Raw genomic sequence first — 11,962 nt, forward strand, 5'->3', positions numbered from 1 at the left:
CTATCTGGCCAGGATCAACAAGCTTGGATCGGGCAGTGATTTTGAAGCTTTCTTTCAAAGATTAGGGATTGCGTCTGGGAGAGTCCGCTACACTAAGAACTGGGTAAGATGAACTGTTCACCAACCAGCTTTTGGAAAGAGCAATCCATATATTAATTTTATTCCGTGAATCTATTTCTTAGCTGCCCGAATCACCGAAGCCACTCTAAGTGATATTCAGGGAGTAGAGATTGAAAACAGAAATGTAGTAACATAAAGCAGCAAGTGTGTCAAAAGACATTGGGGAAGAAGGATTCCATAAAACCGTAAGAACTGAGGAGAAATTTCCTGACAGAACAACTACTGTATTTTTCGGAGTGTAAGATGCACTTTTTTCCTCCTAAAATTTGGGTGCGGCTTATACTCCAAATGTAGCTTTTTCGAAACTTTTTTTCCAGCCCTAATGAGGCGCTAACAAGTGAAGCGATCTTCCATGCTTTGCCTGCTGTTCCCTCCGATGATCAGCTGTGCTTTAGAAGCTGTTTTTCAGTCCTGACGAGGCGCTAATGAGTGAAGCGATCTTCCATGCTTTGCCTGCTTTTCTCATTCCTTCTCCTCCAATGATCAGCTGTGCTTTAGAAGCTGTTTTTCAGTCCTAACGAGGCGCTAACCAGTGAAGCAATCTTCCATGCTTTGCCTGCTTTTCTCCATTCCTTCTCCCTCCAATGATCAGCTGTGCTTTAGAAGCTGTTTTTCAGTCCTGACGAGGCGCTAATGAGTGAAGCGATCTTCCATGCTTTGCCTGTTTTTCTCATTCCTTCTCCTCCGATGATCAGCTGTGCTTTAGAAGCTGTTTTTCAGTCCTGACGAGGCGCTAATGAGTGAAGCGATCTTCCATGCTTTGCCTGCTTTTCTCATTCCTTCTCCTCCAATGATCAGCTGTGCTTTAGAAGCTGTTTTTCAGTCCTAACGAGGCGCTAACCAGTGAAGCAATCTTCCATGCTTTGCCTGCTTTTCTCCATTCCTTCTCCCTCCAATGATCAGCTGTGCTTTAGAAGCTGTTTTTCAGTCCTGACGAGGCGCTAATGAGTGAAGCGATCTTCCATGCTTTGCCTGTTTTTCTCATTCCTTCTCCTCCAATGATCAGCTGTGCTTTAGAAGGTGTTTTTCAGTCCTGACGAGGCGCTAATGAGTGAAGCGATCTTCCATGCTTTGCCTGCTTTTCTCATTCCTTCTCCTCCAATGATCAGCTGTGCTTTAGAAGCTGTTTTTCAGTCCTAATGCGGCGCTAACGAGTGAAGCGATCTTCTATGCTTTGCCTGCTTTTCTCATTGCTTCTCTCTCTGACGATCAGTTGTGCTTTAGAAGCTGTTTTTTATCTCCAACCAGGGGATAAAAAGCGTGCACACGCTCAAAACCAGCAAACTTATGTGCTGAAGCTGACCAGACTAAGGACACTAGTCAGATGAATACCTTGTAGGCAGAATCCCCCCACCCCCCTAATTTCCTCCCGAAATACTAATGTGCTTCTTATACTCTGGTGCATCTTATACTCTGAAAAATACAGTAATCAGTGGAACAGCTTGCCTTCAGAAGATACTCTATCCCTGGAGTTTTTCAAGAGGAGATTGGACAGCCATTTAACAGGAATGGTATAGGGCAGGGGTGTCAAACTCAATGCCCGTGGGCCAGATTTCGCCCGCAGTGTACCTAGATCTGGCCTCAGGACAACCCTGGAAACAGTGAAGGACCAGTCTGCAGTGCTACGGAGCTCACACATGGCCCTACCAGGCTCCATTTTCACTGGCAGAGTACTGCAGGATGTCAAGCTGGCCATGCCCACCCTAGCCACGCCTATTCAGCACCCCCCTCCAAGGTTGAACAGCGTCCTGACGCGGCCCTCAATGAAATCGAGTTTGATACCCCTGGTATAGGGTTTCCTGCTTGAAGAGGGGGTTGGACTAGAAGATCTCTAAGGTCCCTTCCAACTCTGTTGTACGACAGTCACCAAAAAGGGGTTTATCAATCACCCTGACTCAGAGCTTGGCAGAACAGCCAGGCTACTTTGGTAGGAAGGTAACAGCGTTCCGTGCACCTTCGGCATTTAATCACATGACCACGGAGACATCTTCGGACAGCGCTGGCTCTTCGGCTTTGAAATGGAGCTGAGCACCACCCCCTAGAGCCGGAAATGACTAGCACACATGCCAGGGAACCTTTACCTTTTCTTACCTGGATGGAAATTTGAAACTTTGCTGACTCATTTATTTATTTTCTTTTTGACAGAAAGTGGACAAATACAGTAATTATCCTGTGTACCACACCACCTACGAGACGTTTGAACTGGTCAAGCGGTTTTACGATCCCTCTTTCCAGAAACAGCTCACTGTGGCTCAGATACGTGCAGGCTTGGTCTATGAGCTTTCAGATTCCCCAGTTCTGCCTCTCCGCTGTCAGGATTATGCAGAAGCTTTGAGACTCTACGCCAATGAAATCTATGACCAGGCCAAGAAACACCAAGGAGAACTTGATATGTACAAAGTTTCATTTGGTAAGGTTTCTCTTGAAGGTGACTCGGAATCCATACATTTATGATTGAGCTTTCCACTCACCATCATCCGGCCCCCCAAAGACAGAATCATAGATTTCTTTTCACATATTTACTTTATCAACAAAGATGGAATACAGAACAAAAAAACAGACAGAAAGACGAACATCCAACACGAACATCCAAAAGAAAAAAAAGTTGTGTACAAAATAAGGAAAAAGATTTTTTAAAAAAACAATCCCAAAATGTCAAATAAGTCTAACGTTAAAACATAAAAAATCCACCCCAGCCGGATGTTGAAAAATAAATTAAAAATGGATAGGATAGGATGGGATGGGATAGGATAACAGAGTTGGAAGGGACCTTGGAGGTCTTCTAGTCCAACCTCCTGCTTAGGCAGGAAACCCTATTATCATAGATTTTCTTTTCTTTATGTGAAGGGTCTACAAATAGTTATATACTTTCCCATCCATAATGATTAAAAAATACTATATAAAATAAACAAATATTCCAGATGTGGGAATCTAATAAGCAAATTGACCCAACATCTAATTATATTATATACAGTATATAAAAAAATAAAGAAAACAATAGGTTAACCCAAACATTACTCTAATCTTAAAAGCCCTCTGTTAACCATCTGTTTGTCAGGCCTGCAATTATATTCCTTTTAGAATTTTGGCCTGCCACACTTTCTCTTATTTCATTATGCTGTTTTTTTTTTAGTATAGTCTATGGGAGGGGGGGAATAGAAGGAGTAGGATTGTGGAATGTATTATTTTCATTCTTTACTAGAAGCCAAGTTCATCCTTTGTCTCCACACTTTCACACCTGACCGGAAGCAGCTGGGTGGAGACGCCAGCGTGGAAGAAGAAGATTGGACCATGTGATGGACTGTGGGTGTGGGGACAAGATCATGAACTTTTAACTGGGTGGGATTCTGATGTAACTTCCAGAGTTGGAATCCCACAGCACGATGCCAACATGCCTGCCTTGTTAAATTGGAACTTTAAGCATAGTTTTGCCTTCGACTCTGATTTAATTCTGCATGGTATTTGGAACGCTGACACTGTTATTGTACTTAACACATATAAAAAGTCCACAGAATCGTAGAATCTGAAGGATTTTAAAATCCCATTTAATTCATTCCTATGTTTGGCAAAGGAAATGTGATGCAAAGGTTGCTGAGTGGGGTGAAACTCCAGAAAAATATCCCCCACTCCCATGCACGCCTATAAGAGAGGATGTAGGGCAGGGACTCAATCCATTGGCAACTCCTCCATCCTAAGCCCCCTCCCTCTTCCTTCTGGGTCATGTGACCCAGAACAGAGCTAGTTTGATGGTGTTAAAATGAGAATTCCAGAAGCTGTGCAGGGCCATTTTCTCTCTCTTGTTTAAACTAAAAAAAATCACAAAGCTTGAACCTCATTGTGAAATTTTTCTGTTCGCAGATGCCCTCTTTTCTGCCGTGAATCATTTTGCATCTGTAGCAACAGTTTTTCACCACAGGCTTTCACAACTTGACATGAATAAGTAAGTTTAATATTTCTGCAAAAGTTAATGTAACTTTATTGGCGTTATTGATCATCATTCATCTGTTCATCTTTAGGAGAAAGTTTTGCTTAGAATAGAATAGAATAACAGAGTTGGAAAGGACCTTGGAGGTGGTCTAGTCCAACCCCCTGCTTAGGCATGAAACCCTACAACAATTCAGACAAATGGTTATCCAACATCTTAAAGACTTCCAGTGTTGGGGCATTCACAACTTCTGGAGGCAAGTTGTTCCATTGATTAATTGTTCTAACTGTCAGGAAATTTCTCCTCAGTTCTAAGTTGCTTCTCTCTTGAGGATCGGAGGGAGGGTGAGATGGAAGGGAGGGAGTGTATTGGGAGAGAGGAGTGATAGAGGGGGAAGGAAAGTAGGTTAGAGGGGAATGTTGGAGGGGAGAAAGGAAAGTTGGAGGGGGGGTGAAAGAAAGGGTGTATGGAGGGTTGAAGTGGTATATTGGGTTTGTATTTTGGGGAGTATTGTTGATAAGGATGGCTGTGTTTATTGCTCAATGTTATATGGCCCCGGTTATGCACAGTATATATGTGACCGTATGAAATGAAAATGAAAATGAAATAAAACATATTTACACTAAGTTGCTTCTCTCTTGATTAGTTTCCACCCATTGCTTCTTGTTCTACACTCAGGTGCCTTGGAGAAGAGTTTGACTCCCTCTTCTTTGTGGCAACCCCTGAGATATTGGAACACAGCTATGTCACCACTGGTCCTTCTTTTCATTAAACTAGACATACCCAGTTCCTGCAACCATTCTTCATATGTTTTAGCCTCCAGGCCCCTAATCATCTTTGTTGCTCTTACTTACAACACAGTTCTTCTGCACTGCCTAACAGACTTCGACTCTCACAATTCATGCATGACTGGGGAATTCTGGGAGTTGAAGTCCACCCATCTTAAAAGTTGTCAAGGTTGAGAAACACTATCCTGAATAGTACAAGGGTGTTTGATACATTCCTCGGTCTTCTCTCTTTTACAGTCCCATTGCTGTACGGAGCATGAATGATCAGCTGATGTTTCTCGAGAGAGCTTTCATTGATCCCCTTGGCTTGCCAGGCCGACCATTCTACAGGTAAAGCATCAGAGTGCAATGAGACTTTTTGACAAATATGACTTAGTAACACTTGACTTTTTTGCACTGTCACAAGTAGTCCTCAACTTACAACTGAGTGTTTTTATTGGTAAGCAAGGTGGTGATTAAGTGAGCTACACCCCATTTTGCAATCATTTTTGCCGTGGTTGTTTAGTGAATTATGAGGTCATTAAGCGAATCCAGTTTCTCCATTGACTCTCAATCTGGGGGTCCTCATTTTACTGATCTTCGAAAGCTGATTCAACCTTGAACCGGTCAGGATCGAACTCCAGGCTGTGCGCAGAGTTAGCTTGCAATACTGCATTCGTACCACTGTACCACCGCAGCTCAAACAGCGATCACACCACTAACCAAATGCCCAAATTTTAATCGGATGATTGCAGGGAAACTGCAGTGGTCATAATGTGAGAACGGGTCATAAGTCACCCTTTTTTCAGGTGGGTTTGTAATTTCAAACAGTTGTTCATTGAATAGTTGTAAGTTGAGGACTACCTATAGTAGACTGGAGAGGTTGGGAGATGAATGAAAAAAATGCGGTTAAAGAGTTCAGCTGCTCAGGTCGTCAGTATTCAAAAGTCAACCTGCCCACAACATTTCTGCTTCAAAGAAAATGGATTTTATTGGCAGAAGAATCAGTAGTAAAACAAAAATGATTTTCCACATTCAGTTGGCAAAACATTAGTAATAGCAATAGCATTTAGACTCATATATAAAGCTTCACAGCCCTTTCTAAGTGGTTTACAGAGTCCGCATATTGCCCTCAATGATTTAGGTCCTCATTTGACTGACCTCGGAAGGATGGGAGGCTGAGTCAACCTTGAGCTGGTCAGAATTGAACTCCTGGCAGTGGGCAGTTAGCCTGAAATATGCATTCTAACCACTGGGCCACCACAGCTTCAGTAAAATATAGTCCTGTGATGGCAAACTTATGGCGCATGTGCCACAGGTGGCACGCGGAGCCATCTCTGAGGGCACGTGAGGCATTGCCCTATGTCAGCTCCCAGTACACCAACTGATTTTTGGCGTTCCAGAGGGCGCGGGGAGGCCGTTTTTGCCCTATCCAGGCTTCAGGAAAGCCTCCGGAGCCTGGGGAAGGTGGAAAATGGCCCAACGGGCCTACTGGAAGTCCAGAGGCTTCATTGAGGTTTGCATGTATATGCAGGGGAGAGCATGGGAGGGGGGGGTACATGCATGCGCGAGGCGAGGCCACTGCATTATGTGTGGGCATGTACACACACACGCTATCATGCACGCGCGCACTTCACATCCAAGAAAGCTTCTTCAGTTCTGCCAAGTTTGCACAACTTTGCTAATTATTATTTTTTGCCTCTGTCTCCTTGCTCTGCAGACACGTCGTTTTTGCTCCAAGCAGCCGCAACAAATATGCAGGCATGTCATTCCCAGGGATCTACGATGCTCTGTTTGACATAGGCAGCAGGACAGATCCACACAAAGCATGGAAGGAAGTCAAGAGACAGATCTCTATCGCAGCCTTCACTGTGCAGGCTGCTGCAGGGATTCTGGAAGAGGTTTTTTAAGACGAATGCTGTAGACCAGAAGCAGCCTATTTGATGTGCGTGGCCGAAAAATTTATATTTTGCGTGCAATTTGGCAATCCCAGCACGTCATGGTTATACTGCTTCCAATTCTGGCGATTCGAACACTGATAAAGCGGGCTTGGCAGCGGTTTCCTCTCCAAGCTAGTTTCAATTTAGTTTCTGAACATCTTGTTACCAGACTAGGTAACATCATCAGGGTTTTCTTGTCCTATTCCTCTGATTCAAGTGGGAATAAAAATTTGAAATCCTCTTTTACTCCAATACGGGTAGTTCTTAGAACGACAAGGTAGCCCTTGACTGATGACTGCTATTGGGACCAGAATTTTTGCTGCAAAATGGTTCTTGAGTATGTCATGTCCAATTTTATATTTTTGGCCAGGGTTGTTAAGCAAATCATTGCAATTTCTAAGTGAATCAAAGGATAGTTAAACAAATATGGCTCCCTGCACTGCCTTGTTTGTCAGAAACTGGCTGGGAAGGCCACAAATGATTGATTGATTTAGTTTATTTGTATGCCACCCTTCTCCAGGAGGGACTCAGGGCGGCGAACAACTCAAGGGGGGGGGAAGGGGACATAAAACACAATACACGTAATTAATATACACGAGAATCACACAGCCATACAAGTCGAGAGGGGAGGGGAACTCATCGACCCCAGGCCTGCCGGCACAGCCAGGTTTTGACGGCTTTCTGGAAGGCCTGGAGAGAGGTGAGGGTGCGAATCTCCGCAGGGAGTTCATTTCAAAGGGCCGGAGCTGCTACAGAGAAGGCCCTCCCCCGGGTGGTAGCCAGGTGGCATTGGCTGGTGGACGGAACCCGGAGGAGGCCGACCCTGTGTGATCTAACGGGTCTGTGGGAGGTAATTGGCAGCAGGCGGTCTCTCAAGTACCCAGGTCCAATACCATGAAGGGCTTTATAAGTTACGACTAGCACTTTGAAGCGTATCCGGAGACCAATCGGTAGCCAGTGCAGCTCGCGGAGGATAGGTGTAACGTGGGTGTACCGAGGTGCACCCACAATCGCTCGCGCGGCTGCATTCTGGACGAGTTGAAGTCTCCGAATACTCTTCAAAGGCTGCCCCATGTAGAGCGCATTGCAGTAGTGATGGAGATCAGAGAAACACTGCACACTGTTAATTGTTGTCAATGTGTGCCAACTGCCAAGTGCTCAAATTTGGATCACGTGATTGTGGGGATGCTGCAAAATTCATAAGTGCCAGGACTGACTGCAAATCACTTTTTTGCAGTGTTGCCGACTTTAAAAATTGCTAAATGACGGGTTGTAAGTCAAGGATTATCTGCATTTAATTGCCTAAGGCGGTCCCAAATATCTAGCTTCAACTGATCCAGCCTAGGGATGTCAACATTGCTCCATGAATGAAGTAACTGATTTCACATAGCCCATGGCTCAGTGGCGGGATTCAATTTTCTTTGCTACTGATACTGTGGATGTGCGGAAGGTTACTGCAAAATCCCCATTTCCTCCTGATCAGCTGGGACTCGGGAGGCAGACAATAGATGGGGGCGGGGCCAGTCAGAGGTGGTATTTAGGGGTTCTCCAAACTACTCAAAACATTCGCTACTGGTTCTCCAGAACTGGTCAGAACCTGCTGAATACCACCTCTGCCGTGGCTATTTTGGTGTTTTGGATTATGTACAAAATACAACCAAGCTATTTTGTTCATTGCATGAAACAAAATATGGATGTTTTTCTTCTGAACACAAATAGTGACTATAGGAACGGATGGATGGGGGGGGGGGCACACGAAACTATTGGCTGAGTGGAGGATATGGTAACATTAGAAGCAGTAGCACACGTATGGAGGGGGGAGACACTTGGAAGGGAGTGGGACATGCTATGGTGGATCATCAGTGTTGGCAGCTAAAGAGGGAAGGTCTTGGGGAAATTTGGAATGATGGATTATGCACCTCAGGAAGCTCGTGGAGGCGAGGGAAGGTGGCAGTGGCCCAAAGGTGCTTTTTCAAAAGGCAACATCCTTCAGAGTTCCTCCAAATGATACTCCTCAGATGAGTTGAGGCTACACTGCTTGTGTATAACCAGCCTCAAGAGAAAGATTAGGATGGATAGATCCTCTGTGGATGATCTTGTTTTGAGAAATATATACCTAGACTTCGCTTAAAGCAATCGCCCAGCTCTTTTAGGGTAAGTATGATAAAAGCATTCTCCGTGGGCCCTTCTGTGGTGTTCAGTTGCCAAGGGCTTTGATGGAAATAGTCAACAAACTTACACAATATAAGCCACAACACTCAACTGATTTTTTATGGATCTGAGCAAACAGGTCTTTTCACAGGGAACAAACAAACAAACGAAATATTCCCACAATTCTTCCAAAAGGGTAGAAATTAGGCACTAAACTGTTTTATTTCAAAATTTATAAAAAAAATATATCTGAAGGCATGAAATCACAAGCATCCTCCAACACAATTTAAAATGAGCATCCGTGCATGGGGGAAAACACAAACAAACAAACAAAGCATTTGAGAAACCTAGTGTTCCAGACACTCTTCTTCACTTTTCATACGCAACTGAAGTTCTTACGTATGAAAAAAGTTAACAGCCACTGATTTAAAAAATTGTCGTGCTATAATTTAAAGCAAATATTTTTATTACTACACAGGTCTCCCCCACCCCCACGACAAAAAACCCAGAAAACTAAACCGACTGTGGAAATGGTGACTTGGCTGTATAATAACTAATACAGTGATGGCGAACCTTTTCGGCTTCAAGTGACAAAACCGCAATGTGCGTGTGCCAGAGCATTGGAAACCCGAAGACCAGCTGGCCAGCATGCACATGCCTGTTTTTTGGGCGTTTTCCAATTGTTTTTTGGCCCCAAACAGCCTGAAAATGGTCCAAAAATGGTTTGAAAAAGGCTTGAAAATAGCCCAAACCAGGGTGTTTTTAGACCATTTTCCAGGCCATTTCCAGGCTGTTTTTTGGGTCATTTTCAGGCCATTTTTTCAGGCCCAAAATGGCCTGTTTCTGGTTTCCGGAAGAACAGCTGGCAACAGCATGCATGCCCACAGAGAAGGCTCTGCGTGCCCCCTCTGGCACACGTGCCATAGGTTCGCCATCACGGCACTAATATCCTAATTAAAACCTGGGTCCCAATTTAAACATGCTTTGCATTTAAGAGTGCCCATGCGTTTCATTGGAAAAGAAGGGATTCAACTATAAACATGAACACTGTGCTTGAAATGGCACAGAGTCCATTGAGCGGCTGCCCAAATGAAGACCTACAGGAGGCCTTGCAATTTAACACTCCAAACTAAATGACTGACCAGCTTTTTCTCTTGTCCAATAGCGGGGAGGTCCCCAATTGTAGACTTCCAAGTTTCAGAATTTGTAAGATTTGCAGACTTCAAGTTCTAGAATTTCCCAGGCAGCATAGCTGGCTGGCTGAGGTATTCTGAGAGTTTGAAGTCCCAACAAGCCTTAAAAGTTGCTAAAATTGAGGATCCCTGCAATAGAAGACTACAAAAATGGCAGACAAAGAACGTTGTCAAATATACAAGAATACAGTGCTGGGAAGGATTCTGTACAGTGAATCGATCCCTAAACAGGCCTCAACCACAGAAGCCTGGCGAAGCTGTTCACTGCCCCTCAAGTGCCAACAAGCTTATTTCAAGGGCAGCAAAAAGAAAAGAAAAAAGCCAGGAAAGTTACACTATTGTTAACTTCTGTGGTTAAAAACCAGACTTCCTCAAGGCAAGTGAATGAACACGCAACTAACAACCCGGGGAGTGAAAAACTGTTCTCCGAAGACGCCTGCAGCTATTGGTTTCAAGTCTTGCTGGCCGCTGTTGGCTTTGAACAAACTGACATGCAATATGAACTGCATCCAAGTGTCAGGCTAATGAAACATGACGATGCTGGGAAGTAAAATTACAATTGTTGACAAAGAGCAACCGTTTGATATTCTGAGACCAAATTGACCTCTCGTTGGAAGATAACTCCCCAGAAACTTGTAAGAAGACAATTAAGAACATCTTGGATTTGTTGCACGTTCTCCAATTTTTACATGTTATATTAAACCATGGCTTTGTTCTTGAAGAACAATTCTTTTTCCTGCTTTCAAATATCAGAAGTGTTTGTATTCACCATGCTCTACTTTGCTTGCAATTAAAATTCTGCTTGACTTGCCTTTATGCAATTTGCCGCCTTGCTCAGAGGTCAAGCCACAGGAGGCATCTATAATCACCAAAAGAATCTGCTGCGCATAACAACAGAAGTTGCCAGCGGGGTCTGTCACTCACCGAACGGCTTCTCCAGACCCCTGAATGCAGGATACTTGCATTCAAGGGTGATTGGGGTACAGTGTGGTGGCTTTTAGGCAGAAATTCAAAGAAACAGACCACCCAGATCTGAAAAGCAGATGCTACAGAGCTAATTGGAGCCCGAAGGAGAGAAGAAACAGATTCTGAAGATGTATGGTTTTATTAAGGTCTGTCTTTTAGAATAGCGTCCCCAACATTTCCTGCTGTGAGGACTGGCGGTGGCGAGGGGATAGTTTTGTCTGTGCGCATGCCAGTTGCACTAACGCAGCTTCGCCTGCTGCTTGTGGGACCAGTTTCCAACAGACCATGGCCCAGCACTGGGCTGCAGACTGGGGGATTTGGCCGTTTTCTAGTTATCTTAGAAAATTCCGTTTAAACTGTCTGAAATGCTTATTAAGAATTACAACCATGAAAGGCTGCTTCATTTTCCTCCTATAACTGCCAGATTAAAATCTTTTTTAAAAAATATATAGAAATATTATAAATACAAGGGCTTTTTTTTAAAAAAAGGCCCCCCTTTCTGCGTGCAATCCCTTATGACTTGAGTGACGCCAACGAGTCATTTTGCACCTATAGTAGTTTTGCCATCTTCAAGTATATAAAAAGTTCTGTAATTTGTTATGCGACACAATTCGCCATTTACACAAAGATCCTAGTTTTGCTTAAAGCTGAACTATTTTGTACTTCTTGTGTATATTTCAGCCTTCCCAACTTTTAACTCCCATTAAAAGTCAGACTTCTGGCAAAAAGGTGGCAAACTGAATATCTCGGTATAAACCTGAGTTGCCTTACTTGCTTTACCACAAAGGAGATGGAAAAACTGATCAGAAAAGCAGAGTCACTAAAATCAGGAGTGCAAATATGGACATTTTGTCTATTTCCTCTTTGGATGAGGGCAAGGCTTAAGAAAAGCAAATGAAA

The 11,962-nt window shown here is 43.8% G+C and overlaps 1 protein-coding gene across 1 annotated transcript in view; it reads left to right on the plus strand.

Annotated features, from left to right (window-relative positions):
* The window catches only part of LOC106554597 (N-acetylated-alpha-linked acidic dipeptidase 2), a 48,470-nt gene extending 41,477 nt beyond the window's left edge, over positions 1 to 6,993 (plus strand). The window contains exons 15-19 of the mRNA XM_087721075.1: positions 13 to 103; positions 2,266 to 2,530; positions 3,979 to 4,060; positions 5,071 to 5,163; positions 6,533 to 6,993. Coding sequence (XP_087577201.1) covers positions 13 to 103; positions 2,266 to 2,530; positions 3,979 to 4,060; positions 5,071 to 5,163; positions 6,533 to 6,722 — 721 coding nt within the window. The 3' untranslated portion in view covers positions 6,723 to 6,993. The remainder of the gene's footprint in view (positions 1 to 12; positions 104 to 2,265; positions 2,531 to 3,978; positions 4,061 to 5,070; positions 5,164 to 6,532) is intronic.
* The last annotated feature ends 4,969 nt before the right edge of the window (positions 6,994 to 11,962 follow it).

Source organism: Thamnophis sirtalis, unplaced genomic scaffold (genome assembly GCF_051295495.1).
Source record: "Thamnophis sirtalis isolate CommonGarterSnake01/CBP01778 unplaced genomic scaffold, rThaSir2_p1.2 scaffold_8, whole genome shotgun sequence".
NCBI lineage: Eukaryota > Metazoa > Chordata > Lepidosauria > Squamata > Natricidae > Thamnophis > Thamnophis sirtalis.